The following is a 25,615-nucleotide window of genomic DNA, read 5'->3' as shown; positions in this document are numbered from 1 at the left end:
CAGCAGAATTGACCACTAGTATGCAATCATAACCCGAAGCAATTAAATTTACAATATCTTTTTCAATAACATATACAACATCTGATGGTGACTTATCCCATCTCACCTCGTCATTCCTTTGTTGTAGGCAAGTAACTTCCCGCACATTAAGTCATCCAGATATCCACAGAGTTAACTGAAGTATCCCATGCAAGTTAGTCTCTTATTGACCAATTTCCATTTAATTAGTCATGTGGAACAAAATAGTATTTGGAATTATACAACTAGGATTTACTATAAATAGGTAAAGAGATGGATTACTATAGATGAAATGAACAATCATATTAACCTTACAGCCAAAAATTAAGTTCAGTTTTCTTCTTCAGTAATTTAGCAAGAACCTCTAATGAAAAAAGAATCTCATAATAAAAACTGAACAAACCATTTAGCTTCAAAATGAGAAGATAGAGAGACATCAACACATGAAAGAGAAAATCAACTCCAAGTCATTAAAGAAGTTGATAGAAATTCTAGAAATTTGATGAAACAAGATTATAGGGTGAAAGATGAGTAACATTGCAGTTGTCTAACTTTATCATATAATCTCAACATCGCAAAATGAAACTAAGATATCAGTTTTGAGTAATGTGATCAAATTTCATCATCAAACTCCCACAAGCAACTTCCTTTTCCTCATTGCTCAATGTGGGAGCAGAATATACTTGACCAGCATAATCATGTTGCTTTTCCTTCACAAGGTAATAGTGTTAATTTGTGCTACTAATCAGAGAAACAATGTAGAATGAATACACAAAAATCTCCCAGAGTAGAAGTTTTAGAGAGGGCACTTGAATTCATTTATTCCTTCCATTTCTTCTACATTTAATTTTATTGAAAAAAGCACATTCTTGGAGGAATACAAGACACAGAACTGAGTCTTAATACATTTACGAATGATCATTGGCATTAAATATCTGAAATGCAAGTTGCATCTAATAGCGAATGCTGTTAAAAGGGATGGAGAGGCGGGGGGGAGGGGGTTCTAAAAAGAGCTTGAAGGAAATGTAGAGTGAAAAACTATGAAAGTCATTATACTTTCAACCATTATAAATGAGGAATATTTGCCAAGTGCTAAAGTAGCATGTCAGGCTTCCGAGTTCAATCTTATGTTACAACTTACAAACAGCAATTATGTGACCAATTAATAGCTAGAGATATGATTCCAGATTGACGACTTGAATCTGCAATGTGGATGTGATGTTAGTGTAAAAATAATTCTACAAAAGGTTCGCCTTGTATCAATCTGTCAATACTTGTGCATCACATTTGTAATCATAAAAAATGACCAAACTCTCTAACAGCAAACAGCCACCTTCCTATGTAAACAAAAATTATGCAAATTTCATACACTTTGCCAATAATGAAAGTGAGCCCTGGAACCACCAAAATCCAGAGTCAAGTGTCCCCTGTCCAAATCGCAAACATAAGGATTATTCAGTCTCACGTACCAGTAGAAGTTAATATCTGTATCTGGGTACTTTAGCATCTTTTTCATTTTTTTCTTTTTCTGTTTAATAGTTCTGGACTCATCTCCTCCACAATCTAGCACCATTGTCTTCCTTTTTCTGAGGCAAAATCACAAAATACTATACAGGAACAACCACCGCAAAAGATTCTTAAAAAATACATTTTTTTCACATTCCCTCTGTAAATAACAGAATCTAGATATCAGAGCAATAAAAGAGCAAACAAGTTGTACTTGTGGTACTATAAACGCATGATAACACATATATCGAGACACGGAAGATAGAACTGAAGTATGTGGTGTTTACTGTTTAGGATGAGATAAAACAAGGGAAGCGGGCCTAGTTGTCTGCATCCTAACATTTTGATTAAACAACAAACCGTCCCCACTATTAATACTGAGAGCTTCATTTTTTCAGAAGCTCCGTCCCAAGTAATCGACACTTCCTCTGCTCCTCACCCCACCACTTGAGGCTTGTGGGGACAATTCCGATGACTTGAAGTAGTCCTAGTAGAAAGAACCCAAAATAATAAAAAAAAAAAAAAATCAATCAATCAGAGAATCATTCTTTACCCGGGGGTTTTGAGCTCCAGGAGGAGTACAAATATAAATAAGCAAGCAGCCAAGGACCACGCCATTGTTGGATACTAAAAGGAGCTGAGGATCGGCTGAGGGTATGGGAACTGATTATACCAAGAATAAGGGTGTCAATAATGTATCCGGCAAATTTTACGGGTTTGGGTCGAAAAATAATTCCGATATCCGGATCCAAATCCAATTACTCTAATAAAAAAGGGTGGAATATAGGATTTCGACCCATATTTGACTCGGATTCGAATAATATATTAATAATTATAAAATATAAATATTTATAAATATATTCTTTTATCAAATTAACAATTTAGTAATGACTCTATAGATTGATTTGTGGTTAATTTTAAATTGACTATTGCGAGTTATTTGTGATTTAGTTTTATAATTTGATTTGTTTAAATTTGAAAATTGAATTTATGATTGATTTTGGATTTAATTTTGAAATATTTAAATTTGAACCTTTTAAACTCGAATCCAACCTGATCAGGATCCATCGTACCTGATTTCGGGACTCTAAGATCAAAACTCATCGGATATAAAGATCGAGTCCGAGTCTATTACATAAAATGTGTCCGAATTCAAAAATTTGATCCGTTGACACTCCTAACCAAGAAGCAATCCTGCCCACACAAAAGATGGTGAAATAGCGTACAGTACAAAAAAACAAAAAAAAAAAAACCACGAAAATGGCAGCTTTCTTTTCGTTCTTTGGTTTAATGCAAAATTCCTTCTTTTATTTGGACACGGCAGGCAAATGCAAGGCTGGGCGGGGGCCTCTCACGCAATTAAGGTTGTTACCCCAATAGGAAAAGTGCAGGAATCAGATAATACTTTATATATGGTTGTTGATATTACTCACTAGTAGTTCCATTTTGTAGAAATAAAACTTTAAATGTACAATTATGCTTTCATGGAATACCCGTTCAAGATGATTTTTTTTTGTTTTGAGAGAAACGTGAAGCACCGAGTACCATCATCAAATTTGTCTTCTTTTATTACATAAAAAATGATTATGAATTAATCTTCATGAAACAAGTCTATGAATACAACACGTTCGTTCAATCAAATATGAACAACAATTAATTTGAATTTAAATTTTATATTTGTATATATATATCATGCATTCAATTGTTATTGTATATATGCATACTGTCAATGTATGTAAAATTAACTTAAAATTACTTAAAAAAAAGATTAACTCAAGAAAATTTTCTTTTTAAAAAATTAATTCAAAATTTATTGATTCGAGGGAAGGAACAACATGAAATTTCATTGGCTACTTATTCAAGTGGTGGGGCTTGTCCAAACCTAATAATGGGGCCTCATGCTAACCCCCTAAATACAACTATTCATATATATCATGCTTTGGGCTTTGCCACCGATGCTCGGGGGGGTGGAGGTTATTTGTTTCAATCTCTCCCAGGGCCACAACAGAAGTTGTTTGTGGGCTGGAGAGACAGATGTCGCTTGATAAGGGCCCATTCATCTACAAGCTCCTTTGTCCAAATCCCTGGTTTGGCCTTCATTTCGCTTGTTTTACGTAACTGGGTTTGGACAGATTTGGTGGCCCAAAAGACTGATCCCCAAGGACAAATTTCTCCAATCAATCATATAGCCTAATTTTGCCCAGGAAAGTATGGAAATGAATCTATGAACAGCCTTGGAACCATCAGGCAACAAAATCCTTTGGCAGCTGGGAACTTTGAATGGACAGACTATGACTTTCCTACATTACTATTGTGTAGGTCTTTAACCGGCGAGGGTCTCAACTAGCAGCTCCGTGCTGTAGTCAGCACCTTCATCAAATTCAGCTGACCAACTCGGAAATCCAGCTGCTTCTGATGTTTCAAGCGGCGGCGATTATCAAAATCATCCCATCCTTGAAACTGTAAGAAACAAAATGGATTCATACATAAATTTGAATACAATGAGGGGATCTGAATCACATATGATTTGGAGAAGAAAAGGAACCTGGCGAAGAACATCCATTGTTACTTCTGTCCCATGCAGATCCAGAATCGAAAGTTGGCTACACATTTTAAATAGGATACTGGGGAGGGATCTCAGTCCATTATTACTTGCATACAAAGCCTGCAATACAGAAAAAGATGGGGGCAAATATAGAGTGTCACTATCGCGGCAATTTAAGAAACATTGCACAGCTTTTATTAGTAAGGCAATCTACTGATACGTCTGGAAGTTCTAAAAGCACCTACAAGCTTCACTGAGCAAGGGCAAATCCCAAATTCATATACTTGAAAAAGATAAATTGCATTACTTGCCCTCTTTTTGGTGTAGCAAGGCTTGATGTTAGTATTCCGTATCTTACTTTTACTTCCAATTTGAAATAAAGAGGGATACGAGAATAAAGAAATTCCAAGATAACAAAGGATAGTAGATAGACCTTCAAATCTTCTAAATTCCCAAATGTCTCTGGTAATTCTACCAGGAGATTTGATGAGCGATCAACCTGCAGAACAACAAATGACGAGATTCTGAGATAGGGAACTGTGAACAGCAAACATAGGAAACATGAAAAGCTTACTTCTTTGTTATTCGGGTTTGGGCCGTTTGGCAAATGGCTTTACAGAATGTATATAGAAAATAAAAAATAAAAAGAGGAAAAATGAGAGAAAAACTGGTAGAGACGAAGGAGACTTTTATGCATTCCCCTATGCTTGCAGGAATATCGTTTATCCTGCATTTAGCATTAAATATGTTCTTTAGAATTCATAGTACTGAGTGATGTATTTACGCTTTCTTTTGGAACTAATCCTGTTACTTTCTTTCGATATGGAAAAAAAGCAAATGGAGTGTCAGAGTCAACCATCTAAGCTCAGGATATGAAGTTCATAATCATCTAAAGAAAACATGAGACAACATAACCAAAAACTACGGAAGGAAAGAAAAAACAATTATCTCCATAAACTTCTTTGCGAGTTATATTGCTTGAGTAAAAGAATAAAATTCAGATATTTCACAAGCAAATTATTTCACACATTACCTATTGTTCGCTGTTTTCAAGATTTGAAGATTTGTTAGAAGGCCTATTTGACACAATGCTTTAGTAACGATAGTTATGGTAACGAAACCATTTTTACCTAATATAACAAGTTGTTGCACTTTTAGCGACTATTTGATTACTTGTTAGATTTATCCACCTAAATAGGATAACACCTAAAAATATGGAAGTAAGTTTCCCGTCTAAAATAGTAAATTAACCTTAATAGATTAGTAATTTTTATACCTCAAAAGGTAAATTGGAATAAAGATTAAACTTACTTTTTATATAAATAAATTACTACTTTATATCCCAAACTTACTTTTTAGAGAGTAAGTTTAGTTCAAGTAACAGTAAGTTTTTATATATAAATAGTAATTCTTACTAATAACATGGTAAATTTGATTAATGATCAAAACTTACTGATTTTTGGAATACATGTACAATTTTACATTAAAAAATTATCTCAATCTAGTATTAGAAAGTTTATTTGAAATAATGAGAAGATGTTTTATTAATGATTAAAACTTAATACCTTAGTTAGTAAGTACTCGTAATATACCTATATAATAAATGATTATAGGTATAATTAAAATTTTTGTTGTATTTATATATTTTAAAATACTATGAAAAGTAGTTTCACGTTTCAGATAACCTTGTAAAATATGTAATAAAATTTTGTCATATTATAAGTTTTTAATCATTTTGAATTTTTGAAAAGTTTGAAAGTTTGAAAAACAATAACAACAAATCTTCCTAGTTATATATAGAATATCACTTGTTTATATATCACAATTTTTATAATTTAACACCTATAAATATATAAATTTACATCTAGAACACAAGAATTAATAAGAGTTAAAGCCCAAACAAAATGAGAAATAGTATAACAATAAAAATGATAAAATTAGTATAACAGTTAATATAAGAAAATCAGTATGATTTGGACTTTTTTCCTTGGGAGATTGTTCATAAAAATAAGATCCAACAATTAAATAAAAATCACTTGCACATATAATCTATTGTATAATTTAAATTAAATTCAGTTAACGTATAAAACGGTCTAAAAATAATTAGCGCACTATGATACAAAGTTATTTTAATAACAAATTTTTTTTTTACTGAAAGTCTCAAATATCCATGACATACATATGAGGGATATTTTACCATATTTGTATCTAACTATAAGCACAAATTTCGTTGCTGAAAATAAAAGACATGAAAACTTGCACAAATATCAAATTTATTAAATCAAATAATAAGAGAGTTACAATCTCTAAAAATTCTTTTTTCTTTTGATAATTACAATCTCTAAAAATTCTTGAATCAAAGAATATAATACCCTAATACTTCTCTTCAAAAGCACTCCTAATTAAAGTATAACAAATCAAGTTTTTTTTTAAACATTTTTAATGTAGTAGTTATGTTTACTAAAAAATTAGTAAACCATTCCTACAATGCATTGCTTCTCCTAAAAGTATTAATATTTTGTAAATAAATTGAAATAATTTTGTAAAAGATTTTATGCATTTTCACTAATATAAACAATAGAATTTTGCACCTTTAAAATATAAATAGAAAGAAAGGAAAATGGTATGAGTATAAAGGTGACCAAATGCAATATATATCACATCATGTGTTTAGATATGATTTGTTAAGTAATCAGTAATTTAGTCCTAGCCAATATATGATGCATATTGATTTCTTATAATTTTTTTTTTTTGGCTAACGCCACCCCGCATTTTATTAACTAGACCTGAAATTACAAAAATCGAACAAATCTTTACCCCAAAGTCTAACCAATCCTTAGCTTCCTAACTAAAGGCATCCCTAACCGATCTAGCCGAATTGCACCACGAGCCAACTGTGGCAACAAGCGTGCATGGTCATAGACCCTAACCTGCTGCTCGGGGTAGGAAACCCCTACATTAGATAAAATATCAGCAACTGTGTTTGCTTCCCTGTAGCAATGAGTTAGCCGAGAAGAATCGCCTAGCAACTGCTAAATCTACCACACCTCCCATCAGATGTGCCAAGGACACTGAGACTGCTTTTGAAGAATCCCCACCAGGACCAAGGAATCTAACTGGACCCACACATTGCCAAAACCTCTCTGAGCACACTCGCGAAGCCCAATCAAAAGGGCTAGAGTCTCTGCACGTAAACTGGAGGTTTCCCCAAGGAAAGCCGAAAATGCAAATAAAGGGCTCCCTGATGAATCGCGCAGGACACCACCACCACCACCCAGTCTTGGATTGCCCTTAGAGCACCCATCTGTATTTATCATCAGCACCCCAACCTCCGGCACTGACCAGCGTACCAGTTTAAAACCAAAAGAGCGCGCTGGTCTAGAGGATCAATCATACAATTGCTGAAACGAATGTACCCCGACTGTGCCCTTAAAATGAATCTCCACCATCATTTTCACCTCCCTGAATATGGCTTGAGAGATGGCTGCCGAGTGCATAGATTTACCTTCAAAAACGGCTTTATTTCGAGCCTTCCAAATATGCCAGCAAATGAAACTAGGGAGAATTGCAAACATGAAATGCTTCCTCTCCGAAATAAGGACCCTGCACAGGTTACTCCACGCACACTCCCGAAATAACCCCAAACCTCCATGGCCACTTGCCCCATAGAAAACACATGTTCAATAGATTCACAGGATGGATTCTGACAACAAGGACACTTTGAAGGCATTTGGAACCCAAGCCGACCTAGCATATCCGCCAACGGCAGCTGTCCCATCAATAATCGTAGCATGAAAAAAGACATCTTTAATGGAATTTGAGGATGCCAGACGTGTGATAGAACAGCAGAAGAATTGCAGGCTTGACGAACCTCACCGAAAGCCGTAGCTAAAGTAAATTTTCCAGATGCTGCCGACGTCCAGATAACCTCATATGTGCAACCAACTTTAGGTAGCGGGTGTTGTAAGATTGAGGGAATAATCCCTTGGGGTAAGGCTCGAGATAACAACTGGACATCCCAATCCCCATTTGTAATAAAGTTTCTAAAGGTGAGCTCTGGGATAACAGTCGCTCTGAGAAACAAAGCACCGCTACCTAGCCAATTGTCATACCAAAAGTGACAAGATCCCTTATTAACTTGCCATAGCATTGACAACTCCACTTGCCGACTAACATTCCACAGTCATCTCCAAGTAACCATAGCAGAAAAATTCAGTGGCACTTGACACGGATGTGTTTCCTTATAATGTTTGGCTTTTAGATAGGTTGCCCAAAGCGAAGACTCGGTCCGGAACCTCCACCATAACTTACACGAGAAGGCTCTGTAAACATCCCCAAGAAGTTTGATCTCTTAGCAACTGAGACCAGCGTATCTAATGGAACTTTGATCTCTCAGCAATTGCTCCCCACAAGAAGTCTGCACAAACTTTTTCTATCAATGTGAAAATCGAATTCGGCAACACTACAGCTGACAACAAATGTATGGGAATAGAAGCTAGGACATGTTTGATAAGGATTAATTTCCCGCCTAGGGAAAGAAGCCTTGATTTCCACGACAACACCCGTCCCAACACAGCTTGACTGACTTCCTCGAAAAATGACGACCCACACCTACCTAAGTACAAAGGGAATCCCAAGTATCGAGTTGGAAAGGATCGCCTGGTAAACTTCGAGATCCGCTCAATCACCCTTCGTCGAGATGGAGGCATGGACGGATGTACCAGCTAATCGCTTTTTTGAGCGTTAACTAATTGACCCGACGACTGCTGATACAACTCCAACACCTGCATGACGCGTTGCAGGGAACTGGATGATCCATTCGCAAAAATAAGTACATCATCAGCAAAAGCTAAGTGGGTGATAGAAGAGCACCCATGTGGAACCCTAAACCCAACGAATCCAGGTTGTATCGCAAGGTTGTTTAGACCTCGCGGCAGCACCTCAGCTCCAATGACAAATAGTGCTCGTGACAACAGGTCTCCCTGACGGAGCCCCCTGGCCGACTTAAAAAAATCATGCGAGGCACCATTGATAATGACTGAGAACCACATATTAAAAAGCAAGCGCTAGACCCTATCTATGAACTGCTCTCCAAATCCAAACCTCCGCAACATACTCACAATATGAAACCAGGACACCCGATCATATGTCTTAGACATATCCAACTTTAACGCGACATTGCCCCCTCTAGAAGGCTTGCCAATACCGGACATCACTTCTTGGGCGAGCAAATAATTTTCGGTTATATTCCGCCCTTTAACAAAACTTGACTGTTGAGGGGAGATAATTTTTGGCAAAATGGTGGAGAGCCGATCGGCTAAGATTCTAGATAGCAGTTTATTAAAAAAATTGCAGAGACTAATCGGCCGAAACAACAAGAAATCCTGGGGATTTGATACTTTAGGGATAAGCACAATGGAGGTAGAGGTGACAAACTTAGGCAACTTGGCCCCACAGAAAGAACTTAACACCGCCTTATAGATATCTCGAGCAATGATATCCCAAGAAAAAGTGAAAAACTTACCCGTGAATCCATCCGGTCCCGCAACACTCTCCCCATCCATTGCAAACATCACCCGTCGAACCTCCTCCATGGATAGGATAGCCTCCAAGGTCTCATTGTCCTCCTCCATGATCAAAGGGGGAATTAAATGAAGTATATCTGGTGCAGGGGCAGAATGTTCAGAGAACAGGTCCGAGAAAAACTGAATCACCTTACTTGCTATGTTCTCATCCTTCTCCACCCAGGAGCCTTGCGAATTTTTAATCCTATGAATGGCGCTCTGAACCCTTCTCTGCTTCACCACTGCATGGAAAAACTTTGAATTCCGATCACCACTGTGAAGCCAACTCACTCGGGCCTTCTGCCTTCAGAAGCGTTCCTTAAGTAACAGCGCCTGATTGAGGTCCGCCTGGGCCTTATGAAGGCCTTCCTGTAACTCCTCGGAGTCATTACCCTCCCACTCCATTTTAGCCCGTTGAATCGCAGCCTCTGCCTCCCTAACCGCATCAAAGACATTTCCAAAGGCTTGCTTGTTCCAAACCTGAATAGCCCGTCGGGTTGCCATTAATTTTAAACATACGACGCGCAATGGAGCTCCATTCATTGGTCTATCCCAAGCACCTCTAACTACCTCCAAAAGAGCTGCCTTCGACGTCCAAACATTCAAGAATCGAAACGGCCTCGGCTTGTTGTCTAAGCGAGTAGAAAAAGAGATCCGTAGAGGTTCATGGTCTGACGGATGTCTTGCTAAATGCTTAACAGAAATGATGGGAGAGACCTCCGCACATTCCCCATTAATCGGGAGTCTATCCAAATTGTAGACACCAAAATTTTGGCAAATTTTAAATATTTTCTTGAATTTTTTCTATTTAATGGATTATTTATTTTCTAACATTTTAATGCAATTTTTTTCTTATATTTGCAGGTTTGTTTTTGACCAAAAAAAAAAAGATAGTGGAGACATCATGATGACCAGCCTCCCATAATGGTTTCCTTTCTTTTCTTTTTGACCAGCTGCCAACGGACTTAGGTAGAGGAGGAAGAAAAATTTGCAGAGAAGTCCCTGGGCTCTCTGGAGCAGAACAAAAAGAAAAATTCTCTCCTTCTTGACTAGAGCTCCCAACGGGAAAAACAGAGAAAGAAAGCAGAGAAGAAGAAAATTTTGCAGAAGAGGCCCCTGGCTCTCAACGGACAAAGGAGGGAGCGAAAAATTACAGGCTGAACTTTCTCATTCTCTCTCGGCCTTTTCTTTCTTTTCACACAACACACCCACATACAACTCAACCTCAGCAAAGCAAGCCACAAAGGAGTGAAGCTTGGGAGTTCCTTCAAAATTTGATCGAGAAACTTCTGCTTGGATTGAGGTATTTTCCATTTTTTTGTTAATTATGTTAAAGCCATATTTTATCATTTATTTTCTCCTTTTTTTTGCTGCCTTTCATTGTTGTTATTGTATTGTTAGGAAATTTGGGAAATGGCATAACTAAATTAGAGAAAAAGGAAATAATTTTTGTATATGCATGTTAATTGTTTAAAAAAAATGCCAAGATGGAAAATCGAATTAAAATGTTAATTTTGTACATGTATTGTTGCTAAAATGAATAATCATGACTTGTTAATGGTTTGAGGAGGTTGTATAATTAAGTCTTGTGTCAATTTTGTAGTCTAAAAAAAAAGATTTTTAGGGTCTGTTTTGCCTTAATTTAGTATTTTTGTGTTGTTTTATTGTCAAATTAAAATCATAGTTGTATTGTAGGAATCATAAGGAGTGTTGTAGTATAATTGTTATGATTTTTGGTGAAAGATATGGTGATTTGGAAAAATAAAAACTGAATTGACTTTTCACATTTTCGCCACCTTTGGGTTATTTTTTGTAAAAACTAATTTCGGAAATGAAATCTACACGAAAAATCGAGTTGAGATGCCTATTTTGGTGAAATTTGATAACCGGAAAAATCGCCGATGATCGGCAACCGTGGCACCGTCAGCGGTAGCCATTGCCACCGACAGAATGTTGCAGGAGAAAGTTGCAGGAGATGATTTTCGGAAGCTTTGCATGATAATCTGGAAAATTTGCAGTTTAGCTCTCCAATTTTCAAATAATTACATTGTGGCCCAAAAGCTTTTGTAATTGAACCGATCATGTCCCTATTGAGTTTTCATCTTCTTTTCATATTTTAAAGTGCATTTCTAAGCATGTTGTTTTTGTGATTTGGGGTATAATTAAATCTTAATTTGTTTTAGTGAATTTATTATCTTATTGGGCTTGGTAAAATAATTGGAGTTTTTGGACTGAGGTTTGTTTGGTTGGGTTTTGATATAAAATCTGGTTCATTTTGTTGGGTTTTAGGAAATGGGTCTTGGCTTATTTTTATGGATTTTAGCATGGGCTTGGAAATTGAAACCCAATCTTTTTCATTGGGTTTGTTGGATAAAAGAGTTAGGCTTAGCCTGCTCCTCTCCTTTGGGTTTCGGTTAGGCAAGGGTGCCTTCGGCCCAAACAAATAATTAAAATGGCCCAAGTGGCCTGTTGGGTTAAAAAGACCAGAAATGAATTTGCAAAACAGTCCTTGTACATTTGAATAATTATATTGTGGCCTTAAATATTTTAGGCTTCTTTCAATCAGGTCCTTTTTTTACTTGCAAATAGGTCCCTAAACTTTATTTTTCTTTACATTTGACCTCAGATCTTTGTGATAATATAATTTGACCCCAAAACTTTGTTTATTTTTGCAATTAGATCATTAATAGATTTGATTGCTTAAATAGAAGTTGCTTTTCTTCTATAATCATTGATTACACTTCATTTGAATACTTCAATTGATAGATTTCATGTTATTTTCATTTTTTAAGATTTGTTTGTTAATTAAATTGGTGCCTTAATCATTTTGTTCATTTTGGAGCCTAAATAGAGCCAATTTCACCACCACTTAGTCACCACTTCAAGAGAGGTAACATTTTTTGTTATTTTAAATTTCTTGATGTGCTCCAACGTGTTTTATGTGCAATTACATGTTTTGAGTGTTTTTCTTTTATTTATTATTATTCTTTTCTTTTTATTATTATTTACTTTTAATTTCATTTATTTTATTTAATTTAGTTTTTGATTATTTGAGAGGCATTTAAATGCCAAATTGTAATTGTTAGGTTATTATTTTTTATTCTTTACCCATTTAGATTGTAGTTAGGGTCCCCGAATGTAATAGTTAGGTCTTTATTCGTTTTTATTTGTTTATGTGTTTGCATGGTCGTGTACTTATGTGTTTACTCGCTTTCTTAGAATCTTTGCATCTAGATATTATGCTCACGTGTTATATGCTACGTGCTCTTATATGTTTATTTGTTTTAATTTATGTATTATTTATTTTACTATGTATTATTAATGCATGGCGTCACCACACTAGTCCAACGCTAGTTGTGACTTTTCCCTCCGTATGCTTGCTAGTCTAACGCTAGTAAGGTTCTTTAGAAGTGGGCTAGTCCAATGCTAGACCCTTATATTTTTCATGTATTAGATTCACTTGTGTGATATTCATTACATTTTCATGCATATTTTTATTCTAGAATCTTTTCTCATTTGCATAATATTTTCTATTATATTATCCTCTATCCCCTACCCTCTACATGTGTTAATCATATCATTTAGAATTGCATCTCATTTAAGAAATTGTAAAATAAGTTAGTACATTTGCTTGTTCATATTAGGAGAAATTTTTTTTTTTGAACATGGATATGGGTAATTATAACTCTTTAGTTTAAATGCCCCATTAATCCTTGTATAAGAAAATTATGTTACGAGTTTTTGTCTCCCGTACCCATTATGCTGCATTTCCTTTTTCTTTGATCACTTATACCTATGTATATAATATAATTTTCTTTTATTTTATTTTGTTTTAATTTCATCATTTGCATACTCGTGACTCCTTCAAGGAATTATTTTGGCCTTTGCAATCAATGCGATTGATATCAATTAAACCCTTGAATGGATATTTTGTTCCCTTCGATATTTTATTTTTAGATTTGCATCCATATAGAAAATATCCAAATATGATAAATTTAAGGGTTAGATTAAGAAAATTTTGACTAAACCACGTAACTAACTTAGACTAGGTTGAAAGGGTGTCTTAGGTTTGAGATAATTGAACATTTGCCTTCCCTTTCTTCAACCGTGACTCTCGAACTCATTTTCTCTGTTTTCAAAGATCTAGAGTTGTCGAAAAGGGTTTTATTTTATTTTATTTAAAAATATTTTTGGATGATTTGGTACACCAAAACTCAATACCAAGTGGTAACTCCTATTTTTTTTCTTAAAAACCCTTTTTAGACTAAATTTTGGACCCAAACTGTTGCACTCTTTAAAGTCCCATTTTAGGTCCTTTTTCACTTATTTTTAAATGTAGACACCAAATTTTTTATTTTTACATTTTATTTGTTTAGTTAATTTTTTAGTTTTACGTGTTTCAAATTGAAGTTTATTTTATTTTTATTTTTATTTTTTATTATTTGTGCTTTTATACTAAATGTTGAAAAAAAAGAAAGGAAAATCCTCACAAAATTCAAAAAATGTGTTTTCACCCTTTAGATTTGGATTTTAAGCACTTTAATGGCAATAATTTTTCTATTAAAGAATTAATTTCTATTAAAAAAAAAGATGCCGTTTCATGCAAGAGTGCAATCGGATGGCCAAGGGAGAAGGTTTGAGATGAGGTTGGTTTGTAACCATTGAAATGAGGGTTTAGGATTTTTCACTTAATATATAAAGGCTGGGAAAAGAAACCGCAACCGAAGAGGGGAAAGAGACAGAGGGTAGGACAGAGAGGTTTTGGCGTGAGTCGAGAGCAAGAAGGAGAGACCGAGGGAACCAGGAAATCTGGGAGGGAGAAGCTGCAAAGAAAAGAACCAAATCGAGGAAAAGAGAGGAGAGTAACGGCTGGGGTTTTGGGAAAGGGGTTGACGGCTGGTTGAGCGAGGAAACAGGAGAACGGCAAGGGAAAATTTTTGGTAGGCGAGCGAGAGAGAAACGAGAGAACGGTGGTAAAGAGAAAAGCCGAGAGCAAGAGGGAGGTTGGCTGCCGAAAGCTTCATAGCTTGCTGAAATTCTGCTGCAGAATGTGTTCCCACGTTGCTTTGCATGAAGTTTGCATGCGAAATGTTATAAAAAATTGCACTTTGGCCCCCAAGTTTCCCTTTATCTTACTATGGCCCAATTATGTTTTAATTTCTTGCAATCAGATCCTAAAATAATTGCAATTTCAATCATTACTTAACCCTTTCTTTTCTCTTGGACCCATGAATTTTCCAAAATGTGTTAATTGGATTTGAGTGATTGGTTAATATTTGCAATTGGATCCTTGGTAGTTTTTCTATTCCAGAATTTTGATCAATAATTCACTTTTTCTTGGAAATTATGCATTATTTGATTTCATTTAAGTTGCAATTAGGAGGGATTTGGTGATTTTGTTTATACTTTACTATTTAATTGGTGCCTTGACCCTTTTGTTGTTTTGAATCTAATATTTCCTTCATTTCATTACCATTGCAAGGGAGGTAACCTCTATTTTCTTGATTTTATTTCTCCTACGTGCTATGTGTGAATATGCATGCTTTAATTCGCCTTTTTAATGTTTAATTGCCTGTTTCACTTTCTTTTTATTTAGCTTTCTTTAATTGGCAAGTCATTCGAGGGCATTTGAACCCCAATTTGTAATAGCTAGGTTTTGGCGCCTTTCTTGAAGATATGTCTTAACTAGTCAATGTAATAGTTGGGATTTACTTTTATAAGTCCTTTTCCCCCCCTTAGATTGTAGTAGGCTTCCCCCGAATGTAATAGTTAGGGCTTTATTTGCTTTATGTGTGTTTTGCATGTCTATGTGCTATGTGTTACCGCTTTCCTAGGGTCTTGCATCTAGATATCATGCTTATATGTTATGTGCTATATGTGATTTATGTGCTTACATGCTTTTATTAGGTCTTACATGATTTATTTGATTGTAACCGATGTGTGACGTCACCACACTAGTCCAATGCTAGTTGTGGTCCATTTCTCGAATCCACACTAGTCCAACGCTAGTTGTGGCCCTTTGTTCCGACTTTTCTCACTAGTCCAATGCTAGTGGGACATTGTAGACATGGGCTGGTCCAATGCTAGACCCTTAGGGACCTCCTACGCTAGATCATGTTTGTATGGCTACATTACATTTTCATGCATATTTTTCACTTTTAGGGTCTTTTATCATTTTTTGCATGACATCCCTCCTTATACGTATATCCCTTCCCCCATATTTTTCCTTATATGTATATTACTTACCCCTTTGTATGAAATATGACATTAGATTTGCATTTCATCTAAGCATTAGATCTAGGTTAGTACATTTGCTTGATTAGACTAGGAAAACCGCTTGGATATGGGATATGGACGAGTTTGGCTTCCCTAACTTTAGCACGCTCGTATTCCCTCTATTAAAGGGAACATTGAAAGTCACGAGTATAAGTCCCCCGAATCCATTATGATGCATTCCTTTAGGTCATACACATTGATATATTAATATTTTCTTTACTTTTCCTTTCTTTCGAGTCTCATGACTTGCATTATTCGTGACTTCTTCGAAAATTTTTTATTGGGCGTCACAATTAATGTGATTGGTACCAAGTAAGTTTTGGAGATACATTTCGACTCCCCGATACCCTCCTAGGTCTAGGGTTTGCATTCATTTAGTACATCCAAATGTGATAAATTTTTAGATTAAAATAAGAAAATCTTTGACTAAATCGCGCAACTAGCTTTGGTTAGATTGAAAGGGTGCCTTGGATTTTTATCTTTGCCTTCCCTTTCTTCAAATGTGACTCCCGAATCATTTTCTCTGATTTTCGTAGACTTTGAGTCATTTAAAAAGGGTTTTTCTACTTTTTCTTTAAAAATTCATTTTTTGGTGATTTGGTACACCTTGATTCTATACCAAGTGGCGACTCCATTTTTCATTTTAAAAAAATCCTTTTTAAACTATATTTTGGGTCAAATCGTCGCATTTTCAAGTCCCATTTAGACCCATGTTTTTCATTCTCTTCTTAAATCAAAAATTCATTTTCCAATCAAAAATTGAACCAAAAGCCATTTTTCTAAACCCGTCTTTTATTTATTTATTCTTATTTCAAAAATGGGGCGCGACATTAAATAAAATCACATTTTTATAAACATTATCTTATTTTTCCATCGCGAAAAAAATGGGACGCGACAGCTTGGCCACTCCACTGGGGATGCTAGAGAGTCCAAGTACTTGGTTTAGTTGTCTTTTCTCTTTTTAACCCTTTTATTTATCATATTTGGATGTTTTAGGTTTCATTTTTCTTTTTTAGGATGTTTTGCATTACACACATGCGACTGTCTCTCCATATCCGCGTATGCAAAGGTTTGTTTATTTATTTTCAGTTATTTATGTTTATATATACTTGTATCGCGCTTGCATCTTTGGTGGGGAATATTACCTTAGAGCCTCCACGCATGTTTTAATTATAATCTTTTCCCTCAAAGGAGCACTTCATACGTGCATACGTTATTTATTTACAACCCTATATTTTATTTTCTTTTTAGTGGTTGTCACACCACTCCTCCCTGCTAGGATTAGGATCGACCCACTTGGACATGTGGCCGTGGCACGACGTGCACGTAGCAATGTCTGAGGGATCACTCGAGCCACCGATCGAGGGCCTTGAGATTGATGACCCTTCGCCTTTTGGTCTGAAGGCTTGGGAACCTGAAACTTTATCGAGTCTAGATACATTAGTGAGCTCAACCTCATGCATCCATATTAGAAATACCCTAGAATAGAGTCAAGCCTTACCCAATTAGGAACACTAGACACGAGGGGAGGGATTTCACCCCTCTTTTTTTACTTTCTATTCTTGTATCATTTATTGTCCCAACATACTATGTGTTATTTGTTGAACTAACCACTTCTTGTTTTCTCTTTTCTGCATACACAAACCTTAGAAATAAGAGTTTTGGCATGGTACTCGTTTAGAACAAGACCGCCTTTTATATCAAACACGTTTAAATTTTAGTTAATTGCATTAATAATATGCGTATGTATTGCATATCATTTTAAGTTTACCCCGGTATTTAAATGGGGCACTTTTAGGTCATATTTCAATTATTTCGTTGCATATTTACTCGCGTTAATAAACTGGCATCATGCATCAACTTTAGAAGGAATGCCGCATAGGGGATCCCACGTTAGGAATAAGCCACTTTTTGTCTCGGATATGTAATCCAATGAGACTTGCACGTTTATATTTTTTGTAGCATCCAAAGGGATAGTGCATAAGGTAAGGTAGGATTCGATCTCTTCCGTGTGACGACATTGAGAATGATGGAACAGTTTTTATGCATTAGAATATGAGCCTTTAATAATCACTTTTTGGCCATTTTATCAGAATTGGTAAAAATTCCTTGCGTAAAGGACATTAATTTGAAGAAATTCACAAATTCCTCATTGTTGAGATGATAAGTATGTCAAGGCCAAATCTTGATTTTAGAAGGCTCATAGACTAATGAATCACAATGAATTTTTGAAACTACCAATGGACAGACAATTCCATCGATTTTGATAAACCATCATTTCCATTCACCCCCTTTCACATCTAAGATGATTAAGTCGATTTTTTGGATAGACTATCCACTCCATACAATTTTGCTCATTTTTATTTCATTTTTTGATAAATCATCAATTTTATTCAATTCATTTGACCTGTTTATTCATTTTTAGGGTGATCCAGTTAATTTTAAGTAAATCATCAATTTCATTCAATTCATTTGACCAGTTTACCCCTTTTTAGGATGATCAAGTCAATTTTGAAAAAACCATCATTTTCATTCGATCCATTTCACTGAAGAAACTAATCGAGACATTTCAATCCTTAAAAAAATAAGTTTTTCACACTAAATTGATTTTGATATCATTTTATGTGTCAATTAAAACAATCAATCCATTCGGACTTTGTCCTCATTTTGTTAGTTATCTATCATTTCCGAAAGAAATCCAATTAGTCCAATTCTTTTCAATTGAATCTCAATAAGTCGATTGGATCCATCAGGTATTGTATGGTGCCTACCCCAGAGGATTGCATTTTTCATGCTAGGCCAACCCTTGGCATAAAAGGGCTCCCCATAGGACATGCATACCGATTTTACAATTTTGCTTACTAACTATGGATATTTTTCTTTTATTTTTCCCCCTCCCCTGCATTTATAAAAGTTATTTCAACAAGGTAAAAATATTTTTCTTATATCTGATAATATTTTTGGGTCTGATAAATTTTGAAAAATTACAAGTGTTACTTGATTCTTGGGTAGATCCTAAAAAAAATTAAAAATAAAAAAATGAAAAATCCATCTGAAAATGCCAGTCTAAAGCATCTCAAAAATCTTTTTTTTTATCTCAAAAATCTTTTGATTCATTGTTTCTAATACATTTTGTCTCAAAAGATAGAAAGAGAAAGTTTGTATATATTTGAAAGTGTATTCTTTAGAGATTTTTATTTTCTCACATGTATTATATTTGAAAAAATTTTCAAACATTTGAATAATAAAGTTTTTATTTAGATAATTATTGTTTTGTATACATTCATTCTTTTTTTGCTCATTGGGAGATTTCATGATAGATTTTAAGAAATAAGGTTAAATTGAATTTTTTTTTCGACCTCTTGTTCAAAAATTCATGAGTGTATGTCCAATCCCCAAAATTCTTTGCATACACTAGATTTGTGGTTTAAACTATTCAATGAGAGTAATCAGAATTAAAAGGGGTCATTCAAATTTGATAGTTTGTCATAAAAGATCAACCCAAACACTTTTCTTTTTCATTTTTTGTCCACTTCTGTTGAACTTCTAAGATCAGTCTCATTGGTTGACTAGCTTCAAAGTGAGACAATTTTTTTACCATGAAAATGTCCTGGGTGTCTAATCAGATTCAATCCATATCTGAGTGAAAGCAAAAATATACATTACTTCTTATTTGTTTTGAAAATTTGGAATAATACTTTAGGCTTTCATTTCTCTATCTATACAGATTTTATCATTTGTTTTCCCATTTGAGACTTTAAAAATAGAATTTCGTTTCAAATAAAAGCTTCAATGATCATGACCCTCCATGGAAAAATTTTCGAATGTCAAAAGGAAATGAATTTTTTCTCTCCTTGTATGCGCCGAATACTTCGGATCTCCAGAGTCTCTGCTAGGGCGACCTCCTTGCATGGCGGCCGCTGTGCCGCCAGTAACGACTCCGGATGGGGGTCCCTCACCGCCATCCTTCGCTGCAGTGGTGTCGCACGGTCGGCCGGATGCTGCAACTGCGGCGCTGGGGGAGGTGTCGATATACAGAGGGGAGCCGGCCCTACGTCTGTCACGACATGATATCACAAAGCTTTCAGAGCCTTTCCAGAATGCTCTGGTGGGGCGGTTCTCCTTCACCCGTCCACCGATGGAGATCATCCGCAAGTTCTTCACGGCCTTGGGCCTCAAAGGTGAGTGCTCTGTTGGTTTGTTGGACCAGAAACACGTGCTAATACGCCCTTCTTTGGAGGAGGATTACACCAGAATTTTCGCTCGTCGAATCTGGTATGTGAGAAACTCTCCAATGTCCGTCTCCAAATGGGCTCTAGACTTCAAGGCGGATCAAGAGCTGGCGGTGGCGCCGGTGTGGGTAGCATTCCCGGACTTACCCATTCCATTCTTCCAGAAGGCCCAACTGATGAAGCTTGCTGCAACTTTGGGTCGCCCGCTGAGGGTGGATGCAGCGACCTGCGAACTTCGTCGCCCGTCAACGGCGAGAGTGCTAGTGGAGATCAACGTGTCTGCACCTCCGGTGAAGAGAGTGTGGATCGGAGATGACGATTTTGGTTTCTGGTAGCCAGTGGAGATGGAACGGATGCCAGCTTACTGCGCATATTGCTCCATGTTTGGGCACGATATTGCGGATTGATTCCGGAAAAATCCTGCGCTACGACTGGAACACAGGCCCTCGATTCAGACTGAGAAACAGAAACCTCTGCAGAGGTATACACCGAAGAAGGCTCGGGACCGGGACATCATCCAGGAGACTCAAGGCTCTGCTCCCCTTCGGCCAGTGGAGGGAGGCGGGTCTGGTGCCATGGACGCAGGGGAGCCACATCCGGTGGCTGTCCAAGGCCCAACGCCGCTGCCACTGCTTCCAGAGGGAACTGCTGAGGTGTCTGGTGGACGGGGAGAGTCACAGATGGAAGGAGCACCTCAGTCGAAACCTCTCCAGTACTTGCATGAGGAGCGCGAGGATGACGTGCTGCTGAGGGGTGTGCCCCAACAGCCATTGCTGGTGGCGGCGTCGCAGCAACCGCACCAGCCCATGGTGCAGCCTCTGGATGGGTCGAACACTGGGGAGAACATGGGCCTTGGGGGTCACCTAGAGATTACACTTCCCCGTCTGGGGGCGGCTCCGGAGTTGCAGTGTGCGGCCTCGGGGTTGAGCGCGGCTCAGGAGGGGGGGACGCAGAATCGCTTCGCAGTACTTCAGAGCCTAGCGGGGGACGAATCGGATGGCACCTTGTCAGAGCCATCTGGGTCTTCCCCACGTTTGTTACGTAAACGGGACCTTCCGCGGCGCCTGTCGGCGGACAACCTGGGGGAGATGGCCATCACGAGGCAGGAGCTGATGGAAGCTCATGCGGAGGTTAGTCGGAAGTGGGCTTCTTTCTTGGCAGCGGATGGGGGCGCACACAGGGAGGATGGAGGGGCGACAGATTCCGAGAGTGAGTCACATAACAACGGTGTGAGGCGACGGGGCCGGCCTCGTAAGGGCGGCAGGAGGACACAGGTACGGTCAGTAGCTCAGAACTCTTATTCCCTCCGTTCTTATGTTAAGCCCACTTAAGATGTTGTGTTAGAATATTCGGGGAGCCTCCCGAACGGATTCTATCCGGTATGTGGGAAAGCTTTGCCGGGATAACTCAGTTTGAATTATGGCGTTATTAGAGCCAATGTCAGAATTAGGGCAAATGGAAGTTGTTCGCCGTAGCCTCAAATTTGATAATGCGGCTAGCTTTATCGACCGAAAAATTTGGCTGTTTTGGGATTCTAGTCTCAGTCTTACTTGTGTTGAGCATGCGGAGCAATTGGTGCACGTAACGGCCTCCTTTGGCTCGGGTGTGTCTGTCGGTATCTTCGTTGTTTATGCCAAATGCACCAGGGTGGCCAGACGGCTACTCTGGGAGGCGTTAGAAGGCATTGGAGAATCAATGCTCCACCCATGGATGGCAGTGGGTGACTTTAATGTCATTGCCTCGGCGGACGAACGAACCGGGGGGTCCCCCCCCAATCTGCGAAACATGGAGGAATTCAATAGTTCGATGTTCAGATGCGGACTATCCGAGATGGATTATGACGGTTCCCGATACACGTGGACAAATGGCACAGTCTGGCAGAGATTGGACCGTGCCCTGATCAACGACAAATGGGGAATGGCGTATCCGCTTTCAAGGGTGTCGCATCTTGCAAGGGGGCGATCGGACCATGCCCCGTTGCTGGTGAAATGTGCCCCAGCAGCTGGCTCTCCGCATTCCTTTCGGTTTCTGAATGTCTGGGCTCGCCACCCTAGCTTTCTTACAGTGGTGAAGAAGGCTTGGGAAACGGCAACACCAGGGGTTGGGATGGCCCGTTTCTCCCGAAACTGGTCCAGGTGAAGAAAACTTTGCGGGTTTGGAGTCGGGTCACGTTTGGTGACATCTCTAACCGGGTAAAGGTGGCGGAGAGCACTTACAGGGTATGTGAGGAGGAGTATGATAGGGTTCGGACTGACTCCGCTCGGACCCGTCTCAGTGCGGCTCGGGCAGAGTACAATAGGGAGCTCGCCACCGAATGCGAGTTCTGGAGGCAAAAGGCGGCAGTGAAGTGGCTACGGGAGGGGGATGCTAATACGTCTTTCTTTCACTCGGTGGTTCGTCAGCGTCGGAGCACAAATTTCATAGCTAGGATTAAGGACACGAATGGTCAGTGGCACGATGATGCGCAGCACATTAAGGACTCTGCAACGGAATTCTATGCCAAGTTGTTCGCGTCTGAGTCAGCAACTCGAGGTGGCTTTCCGGATCCTACTTTCGCACTCCCGTCGGTAGATGGCTTGCACAATGCCAGGATTCAGAGTATTCCCTCAGTCGAGGAAGTCCGGCAGGTGATTTTCTCGATGGAAATAAACAGTGCTCCTGGCCCGGATGGCTTTGGAGCGGGCTTCTACCAAAAGTGTTGGGAGATCATTAAGGACGACCTGGTGGAGGCGATTCAGGAGTTTTTTCAAGGGGTAGGGCAACCGAGGGATTGGTCGAGCTCGTTGATTGTCCTAATTCCCAAGGTGGAGGGAGCGTGCCAGTGGCGGGATTTTAGGCCTATTAGCTTATGCAATGTAAGTTCCAAACTCATATCTAAGGTCCTAGCTGCAAGAATCAATGCAATCCTTCCACATATCATATCTCCGTGGCAGACGGGGTTCGTCCCAGAGCGGGATATCATCGACAATATCTTGCTAGCCCAGGAGCTGGCACAGGACTTGGATAGACGGCTGAAGGAGCCAAATCTGATACTTAAGTTGGATATGGAGAAGGCCTATGACCGGGTAGAGTGGCCATTCCTGCTTTTCATGCTTCGGCAGTTTGGGTTCACTGAGCAGGTGGTTGATTTGTGCTTCAGGACATTTTCGAATTCCTGGTTCTCAGTGCTCATAAATGGTGAGCCTACTGGGTACTTTAAATCTTCAAGGGGTGTACGACAAGAGGACCCGCTGTCTCCAGCGCTATTTCTTCTTGTTGCTGAATTTCTGGGACGGGGGTTCCATGACTTGTTCCTAGCTCGGGAGTCCAGATTTTATGCCTCAGCTGGGTCCCGGGTTCCCTATTTGGCATTTGCGGATGATACCGTGATCTTCACACGGTGTTCGACAGATGCGTTAAGTGTGATTAAGCTCTTCTTGGAGTCATACCAATCGTGGTCGGGGCAGAAGGTAAACGTCGGCAAGAGCTCGTTCTCCCCATCCTCTGGTATGTCGCCGGAGCAAAGTCAATTGGTGCAGTCCATCCTCGGGTTCCAATAGCATCGGCTTCCTATCAGATACCTCGGGGTCCCGCTAACAAAGGGGATGGTGAGTTGCGTGATGTTTGATGGGTTGCTTGCAAAACTGCGTCAGAGGCTGTTTCACTGGAGCTCCAGGTTGTTAACCATGGGGGGTAAGATTGTTCTTATCCGTCATGTTCTTACCTCGATTCCGCTCCATCTGTTACAGGCGCTGCAGCCCCCAAAAACGGTGTTAGTAGCCCTGGGCAGAATTTGCAACGGTTTTCTGTGGGACCACTCAATCATGGAAAAAAAGGTGCATTAGGCAGCTTGGGAAAAAGTTTGTTTCCCGGTAGAAGAAGGAGCGCTGGGCATGCGGGCGTTCGGGGACATTGTTCGGTCATTTTCCTGCAAGCTGTGGTGGAAGTTGAGGAGAAAGGACTCGGCATGGGCAGAGTTTATGCACTGCAAGTACATCAAAGGTGAACATCCGGCTCTTGTGAGGATTGACCGGCCCCCCGCCTCTTGGCGACGGCTGTTAGAGGTCAGGGGCTTTGCGGAAGAGAGGATTCGCTGGTGTCTGGGGGAAGGCCTGATTGATTTTTGGTGGGATCGCTGGTGTACCGAGCTGCCTCTGGCTCAGCTTCTCGATAAGCCCCAGGCGTCAGCTGTATTAGTCGGGGAGCTTTTCTTGCAGAACGGTTGGGACGTTGCTCGGCTCCGGAGCTGGTTGCCTGACTGCTATGTGGCACGGATCCTAGAACTTCAAGTTTATCCGGATCTCAAGGATCAAATGGTCTGGGAGGAATCTCCTTCCGGCAGTTTCTCGGTTTCGGCGGCGCTGGAGGGTCTCCGACAAAAACAGCATGTGTCTTTGGTAAGTCAATTCATCTGGAGTCCAGCGCTGCCGACAAAGATTTCTTTCTTTGTTTGGCGCCTAGTGAGGAGGTGGATTCCCCTGGACGACCATATGCAGCGGAAGGGGGTCCATCTTGGGTCTATGTGCCCTTGCTGTGGAGGGGCGAGCGAAACAGTGGAGCATTTGTTCGTGACTGGGCCACTGGCCGTGAGTATCTGGGGGCATTTTGGACAGCAGTTTGGCATCTCGCAGAGAGGGGCTCATGGCATCTCATCCCTGTTGGTAGGCTGGTTTCTCTCGCATCGGATGGTCAAGGCGAATCATATACGCGTCTTGGTTCCGATGGCCGCCCTATGGTTTCTATGGCGTTCTAGGAATCAGGCGAGGTTTGAGGGTTCAAGGATGCGAGCGGAACATATTATTTGGGAGGTTGGGAATCTCATGGAATCTTTGGGGGAGGCGCAGAAGCTAGGGCGCTCTTTTCAGGGTGACGAGGATTGTAACTGGGCAAGGGGAGGGAGAAGGGTGGGGGTGTGCCGTCAGCCAAAGCTGGTTGCTTGGTCCCGGCCGCCTGAGCAGGGTCTAAAACTGAACACGGATGCGAGTGTCACATCTTTGGGGGCGTTTGGGGGAGGGGTGGTTCGGTCCAGCGAGGGGAGAGTGATATTTGCTTTCTACAAGGAATTTGGGGAAGTTAGGGCGCTTCATGCTGAGGCACTGGCGCTGTTGTCGGGGCTAGTTTACTGCAAGGATCGGGCAGTAGCAGGTGTATGGGCAGAATCTGACTCTGCAGTTCTCGTTCGACTGATCGCCTCAGGTGGGCCAGCTAGTTGGCCGCTTTGCAACGTCCTCCGGAAGATCCGTTTTCTGCTTCACGAGCTTGGAGGATCACTAGAACATGTTTATCGACAAGCAAACATGGTTGCCGATGCGCTTGCTTCTGCGCATTTGACTTGTGATTCAGTCTTCAATGGTGAAGGGGAACTTCCATGTCGGGTTAAAAATCTTGTGAGGCTAGATAGGCTAGCAATTCCGCATGTTAGACACTAGTCTACTCGTGTAATCCTGGTTTTATATTTTAATATCAGTCTCTTTTATTAAAAAAAAAAAAAAATT

At 39.4% G+C, this 25,615-nt stretch overlaps 1 protein-coding gene across 1 annotated transcript in view; it reads right to left on the bottom strand.

Moving 5' to 3' along the window:
* Positions 1-3,583: 3,583 nt before the first annotated feature.
* LOC140037865 (plant intracellular Ras-group-related LRR protein 8-like) overlaps positions 3,584-25,615 on the bottom strand; it is a 39,179-nt gene continuing 17,147 nt past the window's right edge. Inside the window, exons 7-11 of the mRNA XM_072083013.1 lie at positions 5,103-5,145; positions 4,748-4,796; positions 4,503-4,568; positions 4,070-4,189; positions 3,584-3,984 (exon numbers count right to left, since the gene is read on the bottom strand). Of these exons, the coding sequence (XP_071939114.1) occupies positions 3,868-3,984; positions 4,070-4,189; positions 4,503-4,568; positions 4,748-4,796; positions 5,103-5,145 (395 nt within the window). The 3' untranslated portion in view covers positions 3,584-3,867. The remainder of the gene's footprint in view (positions 3,985-4,069; positions 4,190-4,502; positions 4,569-4,747; positions 4,797-5,102; positions 5,146-25,615) is intronic.

This window comes from Coffea arabica, chromosome 3c (assembly GCF_036785885.1).
Source record: "Coffea arabica cultivar ET-39 chromosome 3c, Coffea Arabica ET-39 HiFi, whole genome shotgun sequence".
Lineage (NCBI taxonomy): Eukaryota > Viridiplantae > Streptophyta > Magnoliopsida > Gentianales > Rubiaceae > Coffea > Coffea arabica.
Note: the sequence above shows the minus strand (reverse complement) of the source record. Positions and strands in the feature narration are given on the sequence as shown.